This window comes from Ziziphus jujuba, chromosome 11, assembly GCF_031755915.1.
Source record: "Ziziphus jujuba cultivar Dongzao chromosome 11, ASM3175591v1".
Lineage (NCBI taxonomy): Eukaryota > Viridiplantae > Streptophyta > Magnoliopsida > Rosales > Rhamnaceae > Ziziphus > Ziziphus jujuba.
In genome coordinates this window covers 27395228-27419408 of record NC_083389.1, presented here as the reverse complement: position 1 = coordinate 27419408, position 24181 = coordinate 27395228, and the positions used below count along the sequence as shown (strand labels likewise).

Genomic DNA, 24181 nt, shown 5'->3' with positions numbered 1-24181 from the left:
ACAACCTTTTGATTTGAAATCATTCTGAGATGTGCGAACAATATCTCGTCGGTAAATTTCCTATCTGATTTGGATTAGTTACAGAGAAAGACGACAAATTTGCATAGTTGATTTTGGTAGTGATACATGTACAAAGCAACGGAGAGAGTTAGATGGCGATGGTGGCTGGGATATATATGATTGATTGTTGATGGTGGCTGTATTTTAACGAAGGAAAACTACAAAATTCCAAAAAATAGAGAACAAAAATAATAAAATAAAATAAAAACCAAACCATTTAAAATATTACACATTACTAAACTTTATTTTAAACAAAATTAAGTAAATAAATTTGTAAAAGACAGTCTATTAAATAAATATTATACCACATAATCATTAATACCTCCTAAACTATATACTTTAATGATTGAAGATTTTACTAGTATCAGAACCTATTTGATTTACCAGATTACTTTTATCAAAGAACAAGAATTAGAGCATCAAACTTTTTAAGTTATATAATTATAAAAGAAAGAGAAAAAGAAAAAACTCATTCTAAATAAACCTAACTATCCCTTTGCATGATTTAATGCCTATTGGCTAGAGTTTTTTTTTTTAGGTCAAAAACTTTACTTGAAGATATTATTACGTGTAGTCATTTTCATTCATGGACAGACCACATGATCCACAGGGGCTGCAGCCCCTCATTGCTTTTTTTTTTTTTTAAAATAATTTTCTTTATCATTTTACTATTTTATCCTATTTTTCTTCTAAAATGTCCGATGTGATCACCTCAAATCTAGATTTTTTTATTTTTTAAAAATAATTTATTCCAATTATCTACTTTTTTATCCCTTACTTTTCTTCAATATTAATATTAATTGTTTAATATAATCAAAATATTATTAGTGTTTTGTAATATAATATTCTTTAGATCAATTTAGTAATATAATACTTAAAATTATTATATGTAACTAAAACAAATGCTTATAAAAAAAATGCTTATTCTTATATTTATTTATGTTTTTATTATTTTGTTGGGACATCTACATTTAGTGAATACACTGTTGACCATGCTGGATGTGTTGCAAAGATCAACTCTAAAGTCCTACTTTACGAAGCTTGTGTTCTTAGCTGCGGAATATGCACAGGTTTAATTGTAAGCTTTTTCTATCATTTGGACAATCCTAATTATGAAATTGTAATGGTATTTTTTATGAAGGTCTTGATGCCAATATAAATGTTGCAAAACCTAAAAGGGTTCCTCTATCGCCATCTTTGAATTGAATGCTGTTGGTCTAGCTGTAAGTTTATCCTCTTGGTCTTTTGGTTTTATTTTCTCTGCGGGTTTATGATAATATTATCTTCTTTAGACCACTGAAGGAGCTACGATTGCAAGGGCTACAAGGATCATTGACACTAGTGGGATTTGAACGTATATTAGTGTGATAGTGGTGGCACTGTGTCTAACATCTCCTCACTTATAAACCATTTTGGTCTTTACAAATGTTAATTCTTAAATGAGTCACTTGTAGATTATTTTCATACTTACAAGTGTCAATTTTTTAAGTGGGTGGTATTATGAGCCTTACAGGTGTCAATTCTTTAAGTGGATGGTTATGTAACAGTGATGATATTTGAACGTATATCAATGTGATGGTGATGGGATTGTGTCTAACACATCCTTTTACTTGTAGACCATTCTGGTCCTTATAAATGTTAACTTTTTATATGGATGATAATTAAATAGGTGATGACGTGACTATTATGGAATTTGATCCTATATTTTTAAAATTTATAAGTTCTGAAATCATATTAAATTATTACTGATGTCGAAAATTTAATCTATTAGGATGATTACAGACTATCTAATATGTCACAGAATGTGCCTTAATAAAAATATTGAAAAGGGAATTCTAATCTTTGTCCCATTCCATGAGCGTCTCCCTTCATCCATAGCAATCACCACCACATCCATTACTCGTCGGAATGTTTGTTGGGATTTAACAATGACAATGCGATTTTTGTTGCATCTTTCAATCTCTTTACGCAAGAAATTAAGGTGCAGCTAGCTGAATATCATTATAAGTTGTTGAATCAATGCCAACCTAAGAATTTTCTCAAGCTCCATATTTTCTAAACTAGAATTGACAATCAGATCTTTTATACATTCGTTCCTCCTCCAGCTTTTGCAATCAGTTCTTTCAGTGCATCATAACTTTTGGAGAAAGCTGGTTGTATATTTTTGAGTTCCTTGTTGCGTGCATCTAACATGTTTAAGTAGAGGAGGTTTTGAACAGACATACCAAGAAGACAATGAAACTTTTGTTTTCTGTTATCAACATCTTCGTTGATATTTCCATCCTCCATCAGGGCTCTTCCGAAAGCGCGTTACACCACTACCTTCATCATGGTGTTGGCGTTATGCCATGTTGTAAATTTACTCGTTGATTCTCAAACTAATCTTGGAGAAGAAAGTTTGAGTACAGTGAAATTATTATAATATCAAAGCTTATATATCTAATAACACGCGCTCACATTAACAACAGTGTAATTGCACAAACCTAGATTTATAATTGTATTTCTTGAATATATATATATATATATATATTTTAAAAAATATTATAAAGATTTGTTATAAAGCATTTCAATATATATATATTTCTCTTTTTCCATAAAAAGGTCTCTTTTTCTCTAAAAACAAAAATAGGTTTTTTTTAGAAATAAAGAAACAAATTAATAAATAATTTAATAATAAAATTAATATATAATATTAAGACATGAAAAATATCAAACACTTCACGTGCGTCAAATATGTTCTCCAATTTTTGTTACGGAAAAAGAGAGACAGAGAAAGAAGAATTTTATAATTCTCTCAATGATCCAAATAAAAATGAAGAGAGAAAAAAAAAAAAAAAAAAAAAAAAAAAAAACGAAAGATTAAAATAAAAAGTGGGATATCTTTTTGCAGAGCCAAAGGCCATGCAGCACCAACTCCAAGAACTGCTCAGATGAAACGAAACAAAATTTTCTTGCTCATATATGCCAATTATGCTCTTGCATTCAACAAGGCACTGTTTGAAGGAAAAATTCCCAGCTTTATTCTCTCACTCCCAGTGAACGATATAGTTAGTTCCAAATTGATAATTAAAAATTCAAAATATCACTTCCTTGCTTTGCAATGTATGAAAGCCGCAGCTCTGACATTTATTTGTTCGATTCCAGATAAAACCTAACCGGTTTCAAATTTTCCAATTTTCATTTGCCTCTGTCCATGTATCATTTTAAGATATATATATATATATATATATATATATATGTAACTGATACAAAATGTCAAAATCAGTACTTATATAGTTAACTACCTGATCACAGCCAATTCAAGTTCATGTCTATTATACACAAATATATTGTACAACATTCACTTAAGAAGACAGAAACAGATAGATTAAGAAATTAACATGAAAAAAACTTATATATAATATATTTTGTTTTAAATGGAACAATATCATGTCAAAAGAAGGGAATGAAAGACTGGTTGGAAGCGCAGATGCTTGAAAAAGAACAGTAATTGTTTTGGTAAATATATACGTTATATTTTTCGAAGTAATTGAAGATTAAAAATGGAAAAAAAAAAACAGATAAGCAGTGAGATATAACAAGAATAAAGCAAATATATATGATCTTTATAATTTAAGATAACATTATTTTTACCAAGATAAAGTATAAAAAGTTTATCATCTAATACAATCTAAGAGCCTAGGAGAAAGTATCCTCATGGTCAGACTCAGCTGCATGGCCCTACTCCAAGTTGCTGAACTCCAGATAATGAGTTGGCCTGTGGTGTTCATGATGGTACTCCCATGGAGTCCCAAGCTTGACCCCATGCCTCATGCTAGGTTTATGTTTTAAACCCATGAAGTTGTAGTTCCATGGACTATTATCAGGAATCATATAGAAACCAACAAATTGGTCACCGAGGAGCATCTGGACCTTCTCATAATGAGTTGGAAGGTATCCATTAAAATTGCTTCTGCCGTCTTTGTTGACCCATCCCCTTCATAACCAGATGGAGTCAGCTTATAGGCAGTCAAGGAGCAAGAACTTGGTGTGAAACTGCAAGTTAGAATAATGAACTTGTCCAGATCCATTGGCTGTTGTTTTCGACAAGCTTACCATGGGAAATTAGATCTTGTGGAGATAGTTGAGGAACCTCATTTAGTTGAGTATCTATCCATCCCAAAGGCTCCAAGTCACTGAGGAAATCATGATCTGGCAGAGAAGATGGAAGATGGACTTGCTGATGGGTTCCCCATTGTGGCGGCATGACAATGCAGTGAATTTCATTAACCTGAGGGTTGTCTGCTGGGCTTATGCCATATAAGTAGCCAAGAATTTGTGTCCTCAAATCTACTATGCAAATGAACCTGTTCAAAACGTTTTTTGGCATAATGTATGTGTATCCAGGTTCCTTTAAATCCACTAAATTATTCACATAAATATTATTGACGCGAAGATAGAGATTTGTTGCTGATATTGCTCTCACATGCCAATCGGTTTTAGAACCAAATGCAGCTTGCTTGTATGGAGTTGTAGGAGTAACAATAAGTTCATCACCATGAACATTAGTCCTCCTTGTTGTTACTGCTGTCAGATGATTTGCTTCTTTTGCCTGTTTCTCAATCTCTGCTATCTGTTGCCTTTGCTGAGAAGGTGGGGTGATTTCAGCTCCAAGTATAATATGTCGAATCTCAGACTGTGTCAAAGCTGATGCATTCACATTGTTCTTCCTTGCATAGTCTGACAAAATGAGATCTTTTAAAACAATTTCAACCTTCATCCATTGATCATTAGTTAGAGAACGCCAAACATGGTGAGTCTCAGTAACAATTGTTTTGTCAGGTTTAAGTAACATCTTAGCCTTCTTAGTGTTCACGTGAAGTGCTATAAGGATCAGAATGAGTATGGAAAATGCAGTATACGATGAAATACTTTTCAACCAGCAATCATAAATATTGAAAAGAATCATTTGTGGCTCTTTAGCCTTCAAAATAAGATTATATTTTCATTGTTAGAATCCATATGCTCAGTAAGATATCTCTGGATAAGATCTCGAGCTTCTTCATCAGTGAATTTTAAGAGCATGTTCACCCTGTCTATATATCGAGAGTATAGCCAGATTGGATGCCTCATTTCAGCTTTAGTATCCCAGTAAGTGACAAACTCGTTTGGCATCCGTAGAGAACCAGCAACATAACTGGCATAAGTCAATCCAACGACTAGTAGGTCCATGACAAGCCCATAGTACTCTGCAACAAATGGTGCAAACAGCAGACCGCGAATAAGATCATATGAATTTGTATTATCCATATCCTTGTAAGACACCACATTGTTTTTTCGCAGTGATATAAACAGCAATGTTGTGGTCAAAAACCAATTGAAGAAGTCTGTTTAACATCGTAAAGTCAATCTTCTCCAACAACTTATCAAATTTCATTTGAAGCATCACCACAAATTGCCCCACTTGTGTCCCTGACGCCTTGTAAATTGTTTATTCCTTGACACCATTTATACACCAAGAGGGGAGGGGGTTCTGAGTCAGCAGGCTTGATCCAGTTTGGGAATAGATGGCGCCTGTCACCTTTATACCATAAATACTGGTCAAGATATGCATTTGTTATCTTCTCAAGAGGATCAATCTCGTAAACTGGAATGGGATTACTGTACAGATCCATAAACTCTATGCCAACTTCTCTGAAAACACATTGAGTAAGTGACGCTTAATTCATAACAGTGCCTCGTGTGGCTAATCATAAGCTTGTTCAATCAGTCCCAATTCTTCCCTTTCGTGTTGGTTTAGTCTCACAGCCACACTATAAGATTCCTTTAACTTTTCTGGAGAAAGTTTAAGAAGCTTCGTATCATGCTTTTATGACAATGGAAGGAATGGAATAGGAATGAACCTTCTCGATTCCAACGAAACCACAGTCGTGTAAATAGCAATTGCTTCTTCTGGTGTTACATATGGACCATCTTTCAAATAATTGTGTTGTCTTTCCTGTTCAGCCTTTAACCAAAGACGAGTCAATCTTCCAAGACTCTTTCGACATACAGAATTATCAACTGTTGCACCTCTTCTAATTCATTTGTGATAGTAATGAGCATTATTCGTCCACCAATGCGCCTTTGATTTCACATAACGAGGAATCATATTCTCAATTGGAACCGGCAGACCACGAACCTTCCAAGGTACATTCGCTTTCCAGCAGAGCCATGCCTCACTGAGATGCTGCAATATTATTCTGGACTTAATTTTGCTTAATGCCTTCTGGCATTGCATCAAGAACATCATGCATTACAGCCGCTCTGAGCTCCAAATCAAAACGACTTTCAACGCGCTGCTTAGTTACCCTCTTCGCCACCTTTTGAATGGCTTCCTTCAAATTGCCGTGCACGTAGATCTCCTAACCATCTTTCACGAAGTAGCACTGTAGTGCGAAGGAAGGACAACAGACCCTCCACATTGGCGCCCAAAATCCACATCCTAGCCCTTTCCCTACTGGCCCTGTGTTGAACCTGTAGAAACTAAGTGCTTCAAATACCTGGACATTCTAATCTGTCTCATCAACCTGTACTTGTAACTGTACATGCTGGTTAGCCGACCAACATGTGAAAAGATATACTGTAACCCATCACTCGGCTGGAAAGCATCGACATTTCCTAACCTATAACTAGATATGAGCATCAACCACTGACTTCGTCAACCTCAAGATTTCACGACACAGATGAAAAACATTTCCAAATCACAACTTCTTTCGTTCTTTTGTCGAAAGTATCTTGATTGGCTTTAGATTGAAATTATAATCAAGATGAAGGAAATTCAAATTCTTCCTATGAATCAACAGATTCAGCATGTTATATCCTTGTTTACAAAACAAACTTAAAGAGATGCTTTAGCCCAATCAAGCCATGTGGTTTGGAAAAACTTTGTAGCTTTTAGAGACCGGAATAAATCCTTCTTCTTTTGAGCCTTCGGTGGTCTGTGATGCAGCTCATTCAACACATAGCATTTCGATAATTTCTGATAACTAACTCTTAACTTTAACAGGATATGAAGCAGGACAATGCTATCTATACCACTCTGCCACAAGCGGTATATCTTCCGCCCGACACAATCGACCAGATCTCATGCTAAAAGGCCGTGGCGCAAATAACAGTGAAATCCCAGCAGCTGGGGTCTCATGCCTATAAAGTAGAGTATCTTTCAGCAATGGTTCCACTCCTTCCGGTAACATAAAATCCCCATCATCCTCGTCACAAGCTTTCCTAATGTTGGCAGGAATCGCGTTAATCAAAGGGTCATAATAAAATGCAGGCAAATCAGGATCATCATTTTTTATACACATAACCATGGGGATATGATAAACAGAATTGAAATTTACCTTCCTAGGCCTACTGTTATAGAGATGGGGGAATGCAATTCTGTACTCTGTCCTCATAGGTGGCTGAACAATGAGTTTGTGAATATCATTGAACTCATTCCAATCCTCATCATCATCCTCCATGTCCCCGTACAAAGGCTCGAATTTCGGACCACCAGGTATGAACAAATTCAATGCCTTTGTTGTAAAAAAAAAAAAAAAAAAAAAAAAAAAAAGATTTCTTATCAAACAAGTAGAAATAATTTCTGTCAATCACCAAATCAGATACAACCTGTCCTTCTAGCCGATAGAGTGTTGCCATAACCGGAAGGCTGAGTTGCCATTGTTTTTTTACCACCACCGACAGGTTTATGATCATAAAACCAACCGTATACAGCATTATCTTCTTCCTCATCAAGCTCTAGCCGAATTGGGTCAGGAAGGTCAACATCCAAGAGATTTGTTAGAGTAATCCAAAGGAGGTTCTTCATCATCAAAAGGTGGAAAACGCATCCTCTTGAAATTTCGATGATCCCTTTTCTACCTTTTCATCATGATCCACATGGAGGCCCGCTGTGCTAAATAAACAGGTTCAACCACCATTGGTGTTTCGTCAACAAAATTATTGCACCGGTTATATGGTACAGAACTTTCTCTTCTTGTCACCGTATTTGCCATTTCCTGGCCTTCTCTTCGAGCTTTGTCTCTGGCCGAGTGGTTCGCCATCTCTATAATTAACGTGGTCGTCAAATAATTTTAGGATCTGTAATCTTCTTTCTTTTTTCTAAATTCTCAAGCGCAATATCGTGCTCCAGTGGTGTATATAAAACAAGCAGTTTCCTAAACGGACACATATTTGTTTTTGTGAATCGTAAAATTATTTTTTTTATGTAAAAGTCAATAATAATAACTTTCCCAAAGAAAAAGTCAATAATAATAATATTTTTAATGTTTGAAGAGAGTGGGAAGGATATAAGAGGCAATTTGATAACTATTTACGGAGCAATTAAAACTACATAAAATTAATATTTTTTAATTTTCTGTCAAAAAACATGATATATATATATATATATATATTTCATTTTACATGAGACATATAATAATATAATATAATGAATTAAAAATTATAAAATGCATAAACAAATATTTTATCAACTATATGTCCATATAAAATGTATAAATTAATAACAAAAATTTAACAAAAACTGTGTCTTTATTTATTTATTAATTTTTTTTTTTTCCAAACATTAGATAAGCACTATTGCCATGACATCCTCAGTTTAAAAGTACAAGCCAAATTTTCCAGGATGCACATGTAAGTCTAATGGGAAAAGAAACAGTACCTTGGCTATCATGGGTATGCCTTTCTCCAATTTGGCTGAAAACCTGCTCCGAAGAATCTAAATAAATTTTTAGGGTGAACATAACCACGCATGTCAAGCAGTAAAAGATATAGCATGAAGAGAATCATATTAAACAAGATAATAAATAAATAAAAGCCATTTCACCATATGACCAAGAAAACAAGTCTTCTGCTATAGGCCTTTCAGATTAAGGAACAAATACCCGTCAATGCCTTCTTCATCACTTTTTCAATGTGGAAATGCAATTCTGTTTACCTGTTTATCTACAAGTGATGTTATAAAAATGTAAAAAAAATCACTACGCGAAAATTGATATCTAGCGACACTTATTTAGCGACGTTACGAAATAAACACGTCTGAAAAAACAAAACCGCGACTCTGAGGTTAATGCGTCAGTAAAAATTCAATAAATATACGACGTACTATATAGATTGTGCGTCGCCTGTTCTCTCCTCCACTTTTTTTTTTTAGTTCTTTTAATTAATCTTAATTTAACAACAAATAACTCATAAAGATATTAGAGCAACATAACTGAGGTTGATTTTTTTTTTTTCTTTTTTGTTATACGTTTAACAGGCGGCGACCCACAGGCGACGCACCAATAAGATTGTGCGTCGCCTGTTCTTTTTTTTTTTTTTCAATTTTTTTGTTTAAACATTTAAAAAAAAAATCAAAATAAGACTATAACAATAATTGAACCCAGGACCTCTTACACTCTCAAGAAATCACCACACCACTAGGCCAAATCACTTATATGTACTAATACAACAAAAATTGGCTAATATAGTGTTAGGCGACGCATTATTCAAACAATGCGTCGCCAAATACAAGAACAGGCGACGCATTCCTCAACAAATGCGTCGCCTGTTCTTTTTTTTTTTCAATTTTTTTGTTTAAACATTTAAAAAAAATAAAATCAAAATAAGACCAATTGAACCCAGGACCTCATTCACTCTCAGAAAATCACCACACCACTAGGCCAAATCACTTATATGTACACAACAAAAATTGGCTAATAGAGTGTTAGGCGACGCATTATTGAAACAATGCGTCGCCAAATACAAGAACAGGCGACGTATTCCTCAACAAATGCGTCGCCTGTTCTTTTTGTTTTTTCAATTTTTTTGTTTAAACATTTAAAAAAAATAAAATCAAAATAGGACCATAACAAGAATTGAACCCAAGACCTCATACACTCTTAGGAAATAACCACACCACTAGGCCAAATCACTTATATATACTAATACAGCAAAAATTGGCTAATATAGTGTTAGGCGACGCATTATTGAATCAATGCGTCGCCAAATACAAGAACAGGCGACGCATTCCTCAACAAATGCGTCGCCTGTTCTTTTTTTTTTCAATTTTTTTGTTTAAACATTTAAAAAAATAAAATCAAAATAGGACCATAACAAGAATTGAATCCAGGACCTCTTACACTCTCAAAAAATCACCACACCACTAGGCCAAATCACTTATATGTATTAATACAGCAAAAATTGGCTAATATAGTGTTAGGCGACACATTATTCAAACAATGCGTCGCCTGTTCTTTTTTTTTTTTCAATTTTTTTGTTTAAACATTTAAAAAAAATAAAATCAAAACAGGACCATAACAAGAATTGAACCCAAGACCTCATACACTCTCAGGAAATAACCACACCATTAGGCCAAATCACTTATATGTACTAATATAGCAAACATTGGCTAATATAGTGTTAGGCGACGCATTATTCAAACAATGCGTCGCCAAATACAAGAACAGGCGACGCATTCCTCAACAAATGCGTCGCCTGTTCTTTTTTTTTTTCAATTTTTTTGTTTAAACATTTAAAAAAAATAAAATCAAAATAAGACCATAACAAGAATTGAAATAAAATCAAAATAAGACCATAACAAGAATTGAACCCAGGACCTCATACACTCTTAGAAAATCACCACACCACTAGGCCAAATCACTTATATGTACTAATATAGCAAATATTGGCTAATATAGTGTTAGGCGACGCATTATTGAATCAATGCGTCGCCAAATACAAGAACAGGCGACGCATTCCTCAACAAATGCGTCGCCTGTTCATTTTTTTTTTTCAATTTTTTTGTTTAAACATTTAAAAAAAAAATCAAAATAGGACCATAACAAGAATTGAACCCAGGACCTCATACACTCTCAGAAAATCACCACACCACTAGGCCAAATCACTTATATGTACTAATACAGCAAAAATTGGCTAATATAGTATTAAGCGACGCATTATTCAAACAATGCGTCGCCAAATACAAGAACAGGCGACGCATTCCTCAACAAATGCGTCGCCTGTTCATTTTTTTTTTTCAATTTTTTTGTTTAAACATTTAAAAAAAAATCAAAATAGGACCATAACAAGAATTGAACCCAGGACCTCATACACTCTCAGGAAATCACCACACCACTAAGCCAAATCACTTATATGTACTAATACAGCAAAAATTGGCTAATATAGTATTAAGCGACGCATTATTCAAACAATGCGTCGCCAAATACAAGAACAGGCGACGCATTCCTCAACAAATGCGTCGCCTGTTCATTTTTTTTTTTTCAATTTTTTTGTTTAAACATTTAAAAAAAATAAAATCAAAATAGGACCATAACAAGAATTGAACCTAAGACCTCATACACTCTCAAGAAATAACCACACCACTAGGCCAAATCACTTATATGTACTAATATAGCAAAAATTGGCTAATATAGTGTTAGGCGACGCATTATTCAAACAATGCGTCGCCAAATACAAGAACAGGCGACGCATTCCTCAACAAATGTGTCGCCGTTCGCCTGTTCTTTTTTTTTTTTTTCAATTTTTTTGTTTAAACATTTAAAAAAAATAAAATCAAAATAAGACTATAACAAGAATTGAATCCAAAACCTCATACACTCTCATGAAATCACCACACCACTAGGCCAAATCACTTATATGTACTAATATAGCAAATATTGGCTAATATAGTGTTTGGCGACGCATTATTGAATCAATGCGTCGCCAAATACAAGAACAGGCGACGCATTCCTCAACAAATGCGTCGCCTGTTCCTTTTTTTTTTTTTAATTTTTTTGTTTAAACATTTAAAAAAAATAAAATCAAAATAGGACCATAACAAGAATTGAACCCAAGACCTCCTACACTCTCAAGAAATCACCACACCACAGGCAATCCTTCTTGAAGAGAATACGTTGCCTATTCTCTCAATTAACAAAAACAAAAATTTTGAAAGACATGCAAATTTTATAAAGAATAAAGGTGTACTTGAAAAACAGAAAAATAAGCAGCAATCTTCGATATTTTACTTCGCATTTTTAAGAAATATTTTCAGTTTTTATTTGTAGTTGAAAAATAAAAATATTAATCAAAGAAAAAAAATGCAATTGGGAGAAAAGGCGCGTTCTTGCCATTTTTTGAAAATTTTTGGCGCGTTTTTAAATTTTTACGCGCTCCTTTAAATCCATTTTTTCTTTTTTAAAACTACATCAAGTACACCACCTAATCGATATTAGATTTGGAAGCAATCTAAGAGAGACTTGAAGAGTGAGATATTCCAGGTTTCATTTTTCATTTGCCTACGTTGTCGTCGGCCGAGAAGCTAGATTTCTCTTTGTCGCCCTCGTGATTTTTTGGTTTTCTTCTTTCTTTATCTCCATCGTTTAGGTGAGTTTATTTTTTCTTAACATGAGGTGGGTTGTTTTTTTTTTTTTTTTTTTCATTTTAACTGCAGCTTAGGTTCATTGGGTTTTATTAATCTTGCTTTTTTAGAAATTATGTTTGTGATATTGCTTGACATTATTTTGCTAAGTTCAACAAGTATTTTGTGTTGAAGATTAACTTGAATCAAGATGGTCTATTATTTTAACTTCACCACAACATCGTACGGTTGTTGAAGAAGATGTTCTTGGAGATACAAAGATGGCTCACAATCCATTTGTCATATAGTTGCCAAGTGTCGATGAAAATGATAATGAGGATGAATGTGAGAGTGACTATGTTTGTAATGACTATGAGGGGAGAAATGTGATTCGTCAAATCTTAAGAACAATGGTAATATTTTTTAAATTTTCATTTATACTAAATTACAAATTTAATAATGATTAATATTTTATTTATTTTGCATAAGTGCATGCTAATAACTTTTTTAATGTTTCCATATGCAGTATGAGGATGTAATATCGTCAACAAGAGGTCAACTTCCATCTCAATGAATATGCATTCATGGAAGTTTAATTAATATTAAATTTGTTATGAAAAATACAATAGCTTACAAATTATGTAAAAATATATCAATGAGATGATATTTAATTTATTTGATAATTAATTTGTTATGACAAAATATTTATTTAAAATTTTTGTATTCTATTTATTTTGGATGAAGCTAGTTTTCATTTTTTTGTATTTTAATTATTTTTATATTTTTACTATTTTAATCACTTTTCACAAAATTTAAAAAAATTAAAAAAAAAAAGAAGGGGCGACGCATTAAGAAATAATGCGTCGCTAAAAGTGTCGATCCGTCGTTAAATAGGCGACTCTATTAATGCGTCTCTAAATAGGCAATTCTACTAATGCGTCGCTAAATAGTCAACTCTATTAATGCGTCGCTAAATAGGCGACTCTATTAATGCGTCGCTAAATAGTCACTTTATTAATGCGTCGCTAAATAGACGACTCTACTAATGCGTCGCTAAATAGTAAAATGCGTCGCTAAATAGGCGACACTAATAATGCGTCTCTAAATAGTCAATGCGTCGCTAAATAGGCGACTCTATTAATGCGTCGCTAAAAGTAAATATGAGTCGCTAAAAAGTCAAAAATAGGCGACTCTTATAATGCGTCGCTTGTTGTCTTATAGATTTAGCGACAAGACATTAGGCGACACCGTGCGATACGTCGTTATTTATTTTGTGCGACGCATTTATTGCGTCAGTTATCAATGCGATTCTAGTAGTGAATATTCAATGAGTATAAGTAGATAACATGTACATGCACATTATCTTTATTATTGAAATAAATATAATATTTTAAAGGTGTCGAAAAAGTGAAAAAAGAAGTGATCAAACAACCACGGCACTGTCAACATAAAAAACCATTTTTTAAAGCATGTCTCTACCATAGGATCAAATGTTTAGAAGGTTCAAAGAATTTATATTTTTATGTGCCTTGCAACACCATATGAAAAGCATAGTTGCAACCACAAATAAAAAATAGTACACAGAAGAAGTTTATTATAAACTAAAATTTCTTCTCTCATAAAAAGCAAAACTATAATTTCCTTTTATGTAATTATTTTTATTTTTTAAAAAACCTTTTCTTTATAGAACGAATGAAGTTTAAGAAATTCACCAAAGAATGAATAAAAATTAAAAAGCATATTCCTTCTAGTTTTTAGCTTGTAAATGTGATTGTACAGCAATACAAACATTTTTATTTTCATTTTAGTAGAATCTAACGTATTTCTGTTTTATCTATTTCTGTTTTATCTATTTTTACAATTTTCAAATTCAAGTATATATGTAAAAATAATATAATTTTGAGGCAAATTTAACAATGATGCAATACAAAAAAAAAAATGCTGTAAAATTACGACATTTTTGAAAAATAATGCAATTACATAGGACATAACTGTAAGATGCTGTAATGTTTTCTCTTTTTTATTTTTTGTTTTTATTTTTTTTATAAAGTAAATAAAAAGTTATATTTCTTATAGTCTAGTAAAAAGTCCACTTTGTTTTTAATTTAGGTTCATCTTTGATGGGTATTGAAGGTGTTGAAGCCCAAAAATCTAGTCCATGTGAGCCCATTTGAGAATTGTGAAAGGCCATTTGAGCCCAAAGCTGACTCCCTCTCTCTCTCTCTCTCTCTCTCTCTCTCTCTCTCTCTCTCCTGGCTGGTGATGGGTATTTAGAACCTTTCCGTCAAGCTTTTCTTTCCTTCTACTCAAAGATGAACAAAAAGAGAAGCAAAAATAAAGCAAGAGTGAGTGGTTGCTCACTCACTTTCTAATAAGCTGCACATTCATTTTTTACTGAAAGTTTCATTCTAACCAATTGGGTTACGCGTTCATTTTCTTTCTCTTTCAGCATCCTATACCAATTTCTTTCCCAAAGACCAGTTTATAAAGTATTCCTTTTCTCCCACCTTCTTCATCAACCTCAGTAAATTCATCAAAAAGAGTTTTTGGAATCTGATTCTTTTCTTCTCCATTTGTCCCAAAAAAAATAATAAAAAAATGGAGGCCAAATGGTCTGTGTTTTTCGCTGTGGTGATAATGCTTGTTCTCGCTGTGAATGGTGATGATGATGATTCTGTGAAGCCATTGGTGAAGAAAGTGAAGGGAAAGAAAGTGTGTATGAAAGGGTGGGAATGCAAAACTTGGTCTGTTTATTGTTGTAACCAAACCATTTCTGACTATTTCCAGGCCTACCAGTTCGAGAACCTCTTCGCTAAGCGTAACTCGCCCGTGGCTCATGCTACGGGATTCTGGGACTATCACTCTTTCATCACTGCCGCTGCTGACTACCAACCCCTTGGATTTGGTACCACGGGAGGGAAGCTTAGCGGGATGAAGGAAGTTGCAGCATTTCTTGGTCATGTTGGCAGTAAAACCTCATGTAAGTTGGGTAAAAAAAAAAAAAAAAAAAAAAAAAAAAAAAAGAAAAAAGAAAAAATGCTTTTTGCTCTGATCAATGGGGTTTTATTTGGTTGCTCTGGTTTGATCTGTTTCTAAACTTGTTTTTGTTCTCATATGGGATTTTTCAATAGCTTATGGTTTTACATTTAAATTAGGTGAAATAGGGTTGGATTGTATATTGTGTCTGACTATGATATTGTATTTAAATTGGATTTTGAATATTTTTCATATGGATTGTGTGGGAATCTTATACAAACCATCTATGATGAATTTGATTAGTGTTATTTTATTTGAGTGTCACATGTTTAGGATTTGATATTGATGGTCAAATTTTTATATATAGAGTTAAACAGGCTGCAAAATTTCTAGAACTTTAATATCATATGTTCTTTTATAAACTTTACTCATACAACTTGATTTAAAATCTCCCTTCAAGTCAAATCTCTTATATACAAGCAAATGAATGTAGATGAAGTTGTAAAATTTCAGGTGGGTATGGAGTAGCTACAGGGGGACCATTGGCCTGGGGTCTATGCTACAACAAGGAACTGAGTCCCAGCCAGTCATACTGCGATGACTACTTTAAACTCACCTATCCCTGCGCTCCAGGAGCTTCATACCACGGCCGTGGAGCTTTACCTCTTTATTGGTATGTGCATTGTTTCATCATTTTCATGTGAATCAATTTCACAACTTACAACAAATTCCTTGACAAAATAACATACAATTTTTTGGATAGGAAAGAAGAAAAAGGTCTGTCACAACAAAATTCTGAAACTGGTTTTTTTTTTTTTTTTTTGGTTCTTTTTTTTTTTTTTTTTGTTTTGGTCCACCTTTAATCAAATAGGAACTACAACTATGGAGAAACTGGGAATGCCCTGAAGGTGGACCTATTGAACCATCCAGAATACATAGAACAGAATGCAACATTGGCATTCCAGGCTGCGATTTGGAGGTGGATGACGCCATTCAAGAAGCATCAGCCTTCAGCACATGATGTGTTTGTTGGAAATTGGAAACCAACAAAGAATGACACTTTGTCCAAGAGAGTTCCGGGATTTGGCGCCACCATGAATGTGCTGTACGGAGATCAGGTATGCGGTCAAGGCGACTCCGAGTCCATGAACAACATCGTCTCGCATTACTTGTATTACCTTGATCTTATGGGTGTTGGAAGAGAAGAGGGAGGGCCCAATGAAGTCCTTGCTTGTTCTGAGCAGAAGGCTTTCAATCCAGCATCCTCTTCTTCTACAAATTCCTCTTGAAACTTCTGGTGGTGTTCATAGTTAGCCCTGTCCATATCATACACTTTGAGATATATAAAATCCCTTTTTGAAGGAAAACAAAAATCAATAAGGAAATACTTTGCTCTTTGTGTGAAAGTTGCAAAACCAAGTCTTGAAACTTTGTTTAGATATATAATGCTTATCTTTTGTTGTTCTTATTTTCTAAGTTTTGTGATTACTTTGTGTTCCAAATTCTAAAAGTACATTGGAGTATGAACCATGCCATTGACTCAGTCATATATACGTGAATTTCAAGTAACGAAATTTTGAAATATTTCTCATTCCGAATTTGTAACGATATTGATATATTTCTGCCGTTGTGTTTCTTTTAACTCTCTAGTGTTGTGGAATTTGGCTGCATGCAAATCATGGCATTGTCATATCCATTTGATTAGGTAAGTTTGAAATTGAAATATATTATAGAAGATTCAGCCTTATTATCTTTCATTGAATATTCATCCCCCAAAAAAAAAAAAATTATTGAAAGAAAATAAATAATCAACCCTAAAGCTTGCTTAGTTGGACGTGAGAACTCCATCAAATAGGCCTAACAAGTGCAAGTTTCATTTTAGTTATGGGCCTATATCAAAATAATAATAAATGGGCCTCTTATTTGGGTCACAAACGACTGTCGTAGAGTTGCATATGCCGTTCGCCGCTGTGCCCACGTCAGCTCCTACTTTCTAGATCATCGAAGCTTTTGGAATTTCGTCCAAAAAATATAAAGAACCTTTTGGTATTGACGCGGCTTTTTCCGTCGGTCAAACAAGCTCCACATCATCCAATCACAACAATCCCCAATTTTTTTGAATATATAATTTAGAGCGACATTAATTATGAATTTGCCAAACAAAAAAAAAAAAAAAAAAAGAAAGAAGACATTTTTGAAAGTCAAAATTGATAACTTCTAATGTTCGAATCAAAATTGGTTAGATTAACAATCTTAATCTTATGCAAGTTTGGTCCTCCAATAATAGAATATCTGATAACACTTTGACATGCGGAATAAACATAGAAATTAAATAACTATTCTATAAATTTAATTATTCAAATATTTTAATTTTAAAAATATTTATTCTATTTTAAAGAATAGTTATTTTTTAGAAAAAAAAATAAAATTTTTATTTTTATTTTAAAAATAAACATATTTATCATATTTAAAATAATTTAAACCTATATTAATGATAGATTTGATTTTTAATTAATTTTTATCAACTTTGATTTTTTTTTTGAATGAAAAATTTATTTATATATACTAAAAAATAGATCTAATTCAATATAACAATCTAATATATTAACAGAAATAATTATATATTTTTTTCTTTTTAATTTTTATAAAGAAGTATTTTTATTTTATGTGGAATTATCATTCTGAATATTAAACATATCCTAAATGATAAGATCTATGGTTTATAAAATACTTACATCTTATAAACTATATGTTTTTATAGAATATTTAAACCCCTCTTTTTTTCGTTTGCTTTAATTTTAAAAAAGGTTAAGAAATTATAGATGCAATATGGTTATCTGGTCAATCATCCAAATCCATGTGATAAACATTGCCCATATGCTACAAGAATTAAAATTAAAAATTAAAAAAAAAAAAAGGTGGCGGCAACTTAAATTAGATTATTCCGTCAACTCCCAGAGAGAACGAAGAAGGGATGGCGGTTTGAATCTCTCTATATTTTAAATTTCATGTATATCCAATTTGAATTCAAAAATCCAGATATTACTCTCACTAATAGACAATTAAATTTGTTACTTTCACTAATAGACAATTAAATTTGTTTTGGTAATGAAAACAACCTTTATTTTTTTATTTTTTTCCTTTTCGGAAGGATGTTTTTCTATGTTTGTTTGTTTGTTTTTTTTTTTTTATCATTTATAATAATTTTTTATTTCAAATTTTACGAATAAATTTTATTTGATTTTTTCATATTTGTTTGGCATGTCTTATTTATACAATAACAATTCATTAAATAATCATACCAACAAAAAAAAAACTTAAGATATCTTTAAAAATTTTATTATTTGTCATAATTAATGCCTACTATCAGCTTAATTTGAATCTTTCATTTTATTATTTATTATTTTAAAATTTTAAAAATAAACTATTGAATAATTATTATTTTAATTATCTTATGTTATATAGGTTTCATTTGTGTTTATAGAGCATAAATAACATTTGTGCATTTTTAAAAGGATGACTTTTTTCCTCTGATTATTCTGCATATAAACGTAATATATATTTTTAATTTTTTATATTAGCTTGAATCGTATTTAATGTTTACTTTACTAAAAAATCGAATTTAATATTTTATGACTACATCGGATAAATATAAAAATTATATAAAAAAATTCATATTGTTTTCAACAATACACAACAAAGAATCTGACAAGCGACACCGCATATATGTTGTTTTTTTTAGTAAATACATTGAATATATATTGATGACTAATAACGGGGAAAGACAAATTATTAAATTTACCTGTTCAGAGCGTGAACGCATTATCTATGCTATGTTAATTTATAAATAAATTGGTATCAGAAAAAAGCAATAAAAAATTGAGTGGTTGAATATGTGATTTTTTTGGTGAATTGGTTGAATATGTGATTGGTACCCGCAAATATTCTGTGGCAGCATGGCTTCTCTTTATCAACGACAATTTCGTGAATATAAAAACTAAAAAAAAATAATAATAATAATAATAAATTTTATTGAACGAAAAAAAGGGAATAAAAGGTAAAAAAAATAATAATAAGATAAAAGGATAATTATTAGTGTAAAAATGGAAAAATTAGGGAACTCTCCCAACATGTGGCAGATACAGAGTAAACGGGTTACGTAGGAAAAATTTAATCCATTTATCACGAACTCTCTCAGCCGTTGGATCACACCTCTGGTACGACTCTTCCTGGCAGTATTTAAAGCAGCTTTCACTGCCAACGAATTCTGCCACCAAAAATAATACAATAACCAAACGCAGAGCAGAGAGAGCCAGAAAGAGAGAGAGAGAGAACAGCGAAGAAGCTGCAGCAGAGATGGGGGTGGACCGAGACATAGACGATCTTCCAAAGAACGCGGCGAACTACACGGCTTTAACGCCGGTTTGGTTTCTGGAGAGAGCGGCTGTGGTGCATCCCACCAGAAAATCACTGGTCCATGGATCTCTATCCTACACGTGGCTACAGACTTACCAGCGTTGCCGTCGATTGGCCTCCGCTCTCTCAAAGCTCTCTATCGGACCCGGTTCCACTGTACTCTCTTCCTTTTATGCTCCATAGTCTTACTTAATTAGGCAACTATTTTATTTTCTTCTTAAGTATTTCCACTACTGTTTGACTTATGTTTTGCTTTTTTCATTTCCAAAAATGGAAAAAGAAATAGGATATAATACTAGAAAAATTCTTATTGAAATTAATTTAATTTGATTCGATTCGTCTGCGTTGGGGAAAAATGGAGTCTTGATGTGAAATGCTTAACACCCTGGACTTTTAATGTTTATTTTGTTTTTATTTACGACTTGATGGTTAGGAAATGAAAATGTTTTAGTTTGCTTAGTTATGTGTTGGGCTTGTGGGGCTAAAGATTAAAAAAAAAAAAAAAAAAAAAAAAAAGGATAAAAGAAAAAAGCCTTTATCTTTAGGCGATTTTGCGTGTCTGCTTTTCATTTTTGCTTGGAGATTTAGTCTCTTCAAACCAAATGGAATAAAAAAAATGTTTTTTTATTTTTTAATTTTGTAAAATGGAGTTTGATGTTAAACAAATCAATGGTATATTCAAACATATGAAAAAGAAAGAGAGAGAAAAAAAAAAAATGTCAATTGATTGTCAACCTTTTTCGTGGTTCATTTTGCCGGGGAAGATTAGATATTTCCTTTTTGTTCAGCTGGAATATATAAAATGTTGTCTTTTTTGGGTTATTTTATTGTTTATGGAAAATGAGTTGCTTATTATGTATTGAAAATGTTGAGCTGAAAATGGTATTGATTGATGAAATGCCTATTTGAAGCACCTGGATTTGAGTCAATCTATTCGAATTGGCTTGAGCAGAGATGGGAAAGAGCTTTGCCTTCTAATCGTCTTTAGGACCCTATTCTTTAGTTTATCTAACATTTGGAGAGTAACATAGTAATCTAAATTTGTAACAACTAATATCAAGTAATGTAACCTCGTGCAAATATAGGGAGATAGTGGCACTATTTGGGGGAGACTGTATTTTGCGGAAGAAAAGAAACAGTATATAAACTTTTATGTTATGTTATTATTATGTCTGCGTCTATTATGTTATTAAATATGTGTGTTATTACTACTTTTTTCTTCTGAAATGTTTCCACTGTTTAACTTTTGTTTTGCAGATAAATTTTTAAAAATGAAAAAAAGAATAGGAAAAATAGATATAGGATATAATACTAGAAAAAAATTGTTATTGAAATTAATTTCAATCATTTGGGTTGAGGAAAATGAAGTCTTTATGTTAAATGCTTGACACTTTGCATTTTTAATGTTTATTTTGTTTTATTTATGGTCTGATGGTTAGGAAATACTTAATCAGTTTGGTCGATTAAGTTGTGGGCTTTTCGGCTAAAGATTTAAAAAAAAAAGGAAGAAGAGAGAGAGAGAGAGAGAGAGAGAGAGAGAGAGAGAGAGAGAGAGGGGGGGGGGGGGGGGGGGGGGGGGGGCGCAAACAGCCTTTATCTTTAGGAGATTTTTTGTGTGTGTGTGTGTCTGTTTTTCAATTTTGTTTGGAAAACAAATATAAGATATGTAACCTCGTGCAAAGCAAATGTAGGGGGAAAGTGGCACTATTTGGGAAGGAAAGAAGCAAGATATAAACTTTTATGTTATGTTATTATATATGTTTTTTATGTTATCATATGCGTGTTGTTTAATTTTACTTGGTTCTGCTAGAGAGTTTGTAATTAATTTTACTTCTATGCGCTTGTCAACAGGTAGCAGTAATTGCACCAAATGTTCCAGCTATTTATGAAGCCCATTTTGGTGTTCCAATGGTTGGAGCAGTGGTAAATTGTGTGAATATTCGTCTAAATGCATCAACTATTGCTTTCCTTCTAGGCCATTCATCATCTGCTGTTGTGATCGTGGATCAAGAGTTTTTTTCCTTGGCAGAGGAAGCTTTGAAAATCTTGGCAGAAAAAAGTAGAGGCCATTATAAGCCTCCATTTCTTGTTGTCGTAGGGGATGAAAGTTGTGACCGTAAAACGCTCGAATATGCTTTGAAAAGAGGGGCTGTTGAATATGAGAAGTTCCTAGAAACCGGTGATCCTGAGTGTTCTTGGGAACCACCAAAGGATGAGTGGCAGAGCATTGCTTTGGGTTATACTTCTGGTACAACAGCCAGCCCTAAGGGTGTGGTATTGAGCCACCGTGGGGCATATCTTATGTCTTTGAGTGGAGCTCTTATATGGGGGATGAATGAAGGAGCTGTATACCTCTGGACTCTACCAATGTTCCATTGCAATGGCTGGTGTTACACTTGGACTCTTGCTGCTCTTTGTGGTACAAACATATGTCTTCGACAGGTAAATCAGGAAATGTTTGTATGATATTTATCTCCTCTGGTCCGGTTATCATAGCTTAATTTGGTGCAATTTCTAAGTTTGATTACCAAGTTTTAAGTATGTGATCAGTGAATCTTAAATAGCATAATGGATAGAGTAGTTTTTATAACAAGCTCTTTTAATAATTTGTACTTAAGGTTTGTCTTTTCTAGAGTGGCAAAATTGGTTTATGCTGTCCACTTGATAGTGTGAAGTGGCTACAGACCTCGTTTTAGTAGTTAACCAATACATTCATGCTCTTAAATATTTGGGTATTTCTGTCAACAAATTTTAAAGAGCTTGTTATAAAAAAAAATAAAAATAAAAAATAAAAAAAAATTCTCTACAGGCCAATTATTAGCTTACTCCCAGCTTAGATGTTTTAGTATTCTGTGTAAAACTTCATTTTCTCTGCACCAACTTTCATGATTTCTAGCTTTGATTCATGCTTTACTGTCCTTTCTACATCTTCACAGGTTACAGCCAAGGCAGTCTATGCAGCCATAGCCAAGTATGGTGTGACTCACTTTTGTGCTGCACCTGTGGTACTCAACACCATAATTAATGCTCCACCAGAGGAGACTATCCTTCCTCTTCCTCATGTTGTAAATGTAAATACCGCAGGTGCTGCTCCACCCTCTTCTGTGCTCTTTGAAATGTCCAAAAGGGGATTCCGGGTTACCCATACTTATGGTCTCTCTGAAACTTATGGTCCATCAACGGTATGTGCATGGAAGCCTGAATGGGACTCACTTCCCCTTGAGAAGCAAGCTCGACTTAATGCACGCCAAGGGGTTCGGTATATTGGCTTGGAGGGCCTTGATGTCATCAATCCCAAGACAATGCAACCTGTTCCTGCTGATGGAACCTCCATAGGAGAGATTATGATGCGCGGAAATACTGTCATGAAGGGTTACCTAAAGAACCCGAAAGTCAATGATGAGGTTTTCGCCAATGGCTGGTTTCACTCGGGGGATCTTGCTGTGAAACATCCTGATGGGTACATCGAAATCAAAGACAGATCAAAGGACATTATAATCTCTGGAGGTGAAAACATTAGTAGCTTGGAGATTGAGAATACTCTATATCTGCATCCTGCAATTTTAGAGGTTTCAGTGGTTTCCAGGCCCGACGAACAGTGGGGTGAGTCTCCTTGCGCTTTCGTGTCATTGAAGCCTAACGTGGATAAATCTAATGAACAGCGTTTAGCAGAAGATATAATGAAGTTCTGTAGGTCCAAGATGCCAGCTTATTGGGTTCCCAAATCTGTGGTGTTTGGACCATTGCCAAAGACAGCAACAGGGAAAATACAGAAGCATTTGCTGAGGGCCAGAGCAAAAGAAATTGGGCCTGTTAGGAAGAGCAAATTATAGATCACCGCCAAAAGCCCAAAAAAAAAAAAAAAAAAAAAAAAAAAAGATGAGCAAATTATAACTGTATGTTTGTGACCGAATGAAATAGTATCTGCGAGGTGTTTGGCACATGTTTTCTCAGATTATATATGTATTTAATAGCCTTTTTAACTTATGCAAACAGGAAAAAAACTTTTTCCTCTGTAATAATGCTTCTTCATTATTGGAGGCCTTTGAAGGTTCCTTTTATCAAATTCTTTCTCAATTCTTATTACATATTCAATGTTTTTGGTTGCATAATTTAGAGACTGCTTGAATTGTTATAGGTTGCCAATTGCGAATTTGTTAGTTTCTTGGTATGATATGACTACAAATTTTGGAGTTATGTTTCTTTAAACCAATCAATCATGTTTTCTTTAAAATTAAGAAGTAATTAATCTCTTAATTAATACTCTGACTTGACTTTTCTGTGGAAAGTGGAACTGATTGAAAGATGTGGAAATGCTAGCTGTTCCATCAAATAAACCTAGAGAACCCAATTACGCAACCTAATAAT

The 24181-nt window shown here is 33.2% G+C and overlaps 2 protein-coding genes and 1 pseudogene across 2 annotated transcripts; 2 read left to right on the top strand and 1 right to left on the bottom strand.

Annotated features, from left to right (window-relative positions):
* Positions 1-3635: 3635 nt before the first annotated feature.
* Positions 3636-7544, bottom strand: LOC125419597 (pre-mRNA-processing-splicing factor 8A-like; annotated as a pseudogene).
* A 7193-nt stretch (positions 7545-14737) lies between these two features.
* On the top strand, positions 14738-17039 carry LOC107435297 (chitinase-like protein 2). The gene is made up of 3 exons (XM_016044504.4): positions 14738-15401; positions 15911-16070; positions 16269-17039. Exons 1-3 carry the CDS (start codon positions 15020-15022, stop codon positions 16684-16686), a joined length of 960 nt encoding a protein of 319 aa, XP_015899990.3. The 5' UTR covers positions 14738-15019; the 3' UTR covers positions 16687-17039.
* A 2606-nt stretch (positions 17040-19645) lies between these two features.
* Positions 19646-23879, top strand: LOC107433245 (acetate--CoA ligase CCL3). Its single transcript, XM_016044505.4, has 3 exons — positions 19646-19969; positions 21665-22255; positions 22750-23879. The coding sequence occupies exons 1-3, from the start codon at positions 19754-19756 to the stop codon at positions 23644-23646; spliced, it is 1704 nt and encodes a 567-aa protein (XP_015899991.3). The 5' UTR covers positions 19646-19753; the 3' UTR covers positions 23647-23879.
* The last annotated feature ends 302 nt before the right edge of the window (positions 23880-24181 follow it).